At 52.6% G+C, this 4751-nt stretch overlaps 1 protein-coding gene across 1 annotated transcript in view; it reads left to right on the plus strand.

Moving 5' to 3' along the window:
* Window positions 1-4042, plus strand: part of MDGA1 (MAM domain containing glycosylphosphatidylinositol anchor 1) — a 111666-nt gene extending 107624 nt beyond the window's left edge. The window contains exons 18-20 of the mRNA XM_009637226.2: window positions 1486-1616; window positions 2593-2701; window positions 3951-4042. Of these exons, the coding sequence (XP_009635521.1) occupies window positions 1486-1616; window positions 2593-2701; window positions 3951-4042 (332 nt within the window). The remainder of the gene's footprint in view (window positions 1-1485; window positions 1617-2592; window positions 2702-3950) is intronic.
* The last annotated feature ends 709 nt before the right edge of the window (window positions 4043-4751 follow it).

Genomic DNA, 4751 nt, shown 5'->3' on the forward strand with positions numbered 1-4751 from the left:
TCTTCCCCTGACCTCTCGCTGCTGCCCCTCAAAAGGGCGTACCCCATCGGGAATGCAGCATCCCAAGTGTAGACAGACTATGGACATACCACAGAATCCCAGAATGGCAGGGGTTGTGTTTCAGTTTGTGCCCATTGCCCCTTGTCCTGTCGCTGGGCACCACTGAGAAGAGTCTGGCTCCGTCCTTGTGACGCCCACCCTTGAGATATTTGTAGGTGTTGATGAGGTCCCCCCTCAGCCTTCTCTTCTCCAGGCTGAACAAGCCCAGCTCCCTCAGCCTTTCCTTGTAGGGGAGATGCTCCAGTCCCCTCATCATCCTTATTGCTCTCCTCTGGACTCTTTCTAGGAGTTCCTCATCTTTCTTGAACCGGGGAGCCCAGAACTGGACACGGTGCTCCAGGTGGGGTCTCACCAGTTTCATTTGTGGGTGGAGGGTAGGGGGCTGTGACACTTTTCCAGGTGAGAACTGGAAATGCTTTGATATTTGTTGGCTTTGGTTTTGGTTTAATGGCAGATGAAACCTTTTGGGAATTGCTTTGTTTGAAAGAACTTGAAGTTGGTGTTGATTCACAGGGGTTTTTGTGTCCTGAAAAACGTGGGGCTGGGGTGGTACAGGCAGTGTGGTACAGGCAATGCCGCCCAGCGCTAGCAAAGAACGGCTGCTCGCTCGAAGGATGCTTCCAGGAGAAGTGGCAACTGAGGACACAGGTTGTATTTCTGCAGCTGATGGTCAGGGCAGGGAGAAGGCTGTAAGCTGCATAGCATATGTGAGGTGTTAGTGGTGAACGGGGAGAGGCAAACACATGTCCTGGGCTCCCCAGTTCAAGTGGGATGTAGAGAAACTGGTGTGGGTCCCATGGAAGGGCATCAGGACAGTCACAGGCCAGGGGCAGAAGTCCTGGGGAAGAGAGGTTGAGGGAACTGGACTTGCTCAGTCTGGAAAAGAAGAGGCTGCTATCGGCCCTTGGTCCCCAATGGTTTGAAGGGCAATTTCAAAGATAATGGAGCCAAAATCTTATCAGTAGTATTAGACAATATAATAGGGAACAGCAGCCGCAACTGATAGCGCTGGAGGTTCATACTGGACATTGGGAAAAGTTGATTTCTTCAGGGGATTTCAAGACTTGGCCAGGAAAAGCCATGCCGTCCTCGTGCAGAGCTGGAGACGGCTTCAAGCAGGAGGTTGTATGGGATGCCTCTGGAGGTCCCTTGCAGCCAGAATGTCTGCCACCCCCTTCTTGTGCCACCCCAGCCATGCTACAGACTGCTTCTTCCTCATCCTCTCTCTCTTCATCTGGGTCTTGTGTCCTCCCCTGTGTAGCCCAGATGGGTGAAACATTGCCAGCGGCACTTGCCCATCAACCCAGGAGAAAGCTGGCTCCCTCCAGAGGTTGCTGTTGGGGCTCTGCAGGCTGTCCCTGGGCCGGCTGGGGCATCAGCCATGGCTCAAGGGTTGCATGCCAGCACCAGGCTTCTTTCTTACAGGCTCCTTGAACCTGCTAGTTCGCGTGCGGAACAAGCGAGCCATCGACACCCAGGTCTGGTCGCTCAGTGGGAACCGGGGAAACATGTGGCAGCAAGCACATGTGCCCATCAACCCGCCCGGGCCCTTCCAGGTAAGTCAGGTCCAAAGCCAAGGAGCCGCCGTGTGCCATGGGCTGTAGGAGACTTCCCAGCAGACACCTGCCTCCATGGCAGAGGGGCTGGGAGGGCACTGGGAGGGCACTGGGAACTCTCCAGCCCCAGGATCACTGGTGCAAGGCAAGGGCTTGGTGGATGCGGAGAATTCAAATCCACTTCTCTCTGAAGACATCCAACGTGCTTATGTGCAAGCATCAGTTTGGCTCTATATATTTTCTGATTATTGCTGGTCTGGAAACCGCTTGTCGAAGAGCTCCTTCTGGTACCCAGTCTGTGTGACAGGTCTCTTGGCATTCAGCAGCTGGGGGATGCTGGCCCGTTGGTGCAAAGCGACTTTGAGCGCTAGAGGTTTCTTCTAGCGTGTGCTGCAAGAGCCCGCCCCCACCACCCCCCCTCGTTTAGGGCTGTAGGACAGCTTGTGAGTACAAACTGGGAGCTCTGTATCTGCTCATCGAGTTGTTTATGCGTACCCGGGAAGCAAGCTGCTTCGGTACGGGATGTTTTATTGCTGGGGGCTTTGCCCACCATGCTACCTCGCTGTTGTAGGGTTGTTTGTGAGAGCCGGGTCGGTGCAGGCCGGTAAGTTGTGGCTCTGTGGCAGAATGCCCAGCGTGCTTTGTGGTACTTTAAAATAATAAATAAGAATTTAGTTACTCTTGCGAGCGCTGCTCAGTGTCGGTTGGCTTGTTAGTGGAGCACACTTAATAAAGCAGAGCTCTACATCCTCATTTATTACTCTACGGATGCTCAGCACACAGGGGTTGGTCCTGTAAGCAGTGGGGTCCGGCTCTCCAGATCCTGTGGTTCCTGGAGAAGCAGGAAGGACATTCGCTTGGGGATCTGATAAGATCTGGTCTGTGCCCTGCTCACCTCTGCAGAGCCCCACAGCGCGGGAAGGGTCCTCCACCACTGTAGCCTCACGCTGGGCTCTGTCCCGTGCTTTGCTTGCAGATCATCTTCGAAGGTGTCCGAGGCACGAGCTATGAGGGGGACATTGCCATCGATGACGTCACTCTGAAAAAGGGGGACTGTCCGAGGAAGCCAATTGGACCGAATAAGGGTGAGAGTGTGCATGCCTCAGAGGAAAATGGGTTGGTGGGAGCGCATACATGAATGCATCCGCTAGAGATGCGTGGCTGGTTTCAGAGCACATCGACGTGTTGGTGGGACTCAGCAAGGTGTTTGACTTCATCAGCAGAAGTCAGCAGAGGGGCTGTCAGGCTCTTGAACTTGTTCTTTGCAGTCATGAGTTAAGAAGAGCTCAGGGGAACAACCAGACCCTGTAGGGACTGTGCTGCCAGACACCAGCATGCTGAAGTCTGCACCAGTATGTTGGGTTGGAGGTGTCATCCCCAAGCAGCTAAAGGCTTCTGCAGCATCTCATGTCCTGGAAACCCTAGGAATGAGAGCTTTGGAATGGGAAAGACCTTCTGCAGGCTCTAATGGCCCCTGCAGCATTAAATCAGGAAAAAAAAATCTGCCTTTTGGGGCCTGGAGCCAGGGAGGGCTGGGCTTCTTCCCATTGCCCTCTGAGCAGAGAGGCACAGACATGCAGGGTGGGAGCAAGCTACCTGAGCTGTATATCACCTCCTTCCCCATCCTGGCATCCACCAGCCCCTTTCCAGTCCATCTGCATTGCAGAAATGGGGACGACCCCACTCTCATGGAGGTGCAGCATCGGTTGATGCCACTGCAAGGTGCATAGGCAGTGGATGGGCATTAGTCCTTGGGTGGGCATCACTGGTGTGCCTCGTGGTAACACGCCTTGGGTGGGGAGGAGAGCAGATGCTCAGAGTATGCAAACAGGCACTGATGAGCAAGGTTCAATTTGTCGTATTTATTTTTGAAAGAAAAAAAAGAACACCCTTGTTGAGAAAGAGCCACTTGCAGCAATTTTCTTAACTCCAAAGGTGAAGGGGAAAACAAACCATGAAAAAAGTCAGAACACCCTAAAAATTTCAAAATTTCAAGTGCAGTTAAAGGTCTCTTTCAACCCAGGATGGCCAAGCTGTAACCAAAACAGAAGCAGAACCTTTTGTTTGACTCAAGTTGAACCTTCTGGGGAAGAAAGGAGGGTTGGACTGTGAAAGGAATTAAGATCCAACCTTTTCTCCTGAGTTAGAAAAGAAACAATTTTGGGAAGCCTTGAGAATGTCCAGGGAAGGCTAGAAAGATCTTCCAATAGATCTGGGAGGTGCTTCATGGTCCGGGGTGGGAGGAGCGGCTAGGACACTGATACGAGCTGACTTGTTTGATGAGGTCTGGATCCATCCCATCGCTAATTCTTTTTCTCTCTTCTCGGCTGGCAGCGGTTGCTCTTCCAGGAGGCGGTGTCCCGGCCCTGCACAGCCCTTGTCTTTGTGGCCCATTGACTTTCTTCCTTTACATGCTGCTCAGATGATGGCAATCCTCCCCTCCTCACTGGCACACCAAAGTGTCCATATGTTACCAAAGACTGACAGGCATGACCACGCAAAGGGATCTGGTTCAGAACTGGAGCACTCCTTGAGAAAGTCATAATGTCTAGAACGAAATTTAAAAATAAAGACAAAAAAATTTTTTTAAAGCACGTGCGTGAGAGAGAGAGAGGAAGGAAAGAAACAGAAACATGCGGAAAAGAAGGAATGAAAGACAAAAAATAGGAATGAAGAAATGTGAAGAGCAAATGACGGAGGAAAAAAACACCCCCATGTTTCCCTGGGAATGTCGGACGGGGCTTCCTCAGGGAAGTGGGAACTTGTTTTAAACAAACAAACAAAAATATATTAAAGCACAAATTTCTACCAGAACAGTTACCTTCTTTACTGCAGAGCCCACAGCTTAGTGGATGATATCCTGCGGTACTCCCCTTGTCTCCCCATGCTTTCCCGCTGCCGGGGGCTGCCCCGCTCCGGCTGCAGCTCCCTGCAGTAACGCCGGCCTCGACCTTGGGCAGCAGCCGCCCGGCGTGCCGGTGGCCGGAGCATCCTGCCTCGCGCCGCATGTGCTTCAGTGTCTCCATCCACCCACACCTTCCAGGCTCTCATGTATTTAATTGCCCCCCTGTGTGGTTTGCTTTGGCCTTTCCCCACCGCTCTGTGCTTCTCACCCGCCAGCCTGAAGAAGATGGA

Source organism: Egretta garzetta, unplaced genomic scaffold (assembly GCF_000687185.1).
Source record: "Egretta garzetta isolate BGI_Z169 unplaced genomic scaffold, ASM68718v1 scaffold574, whole genome shotgun sequence".
NCBI classification, from domain to species: domain Eukaryota; kingdom Metazoa; phylum Chordata; class Aves; order Pelecaniformes; family Ardeidae; genus Egretta; species Egretta garzetta.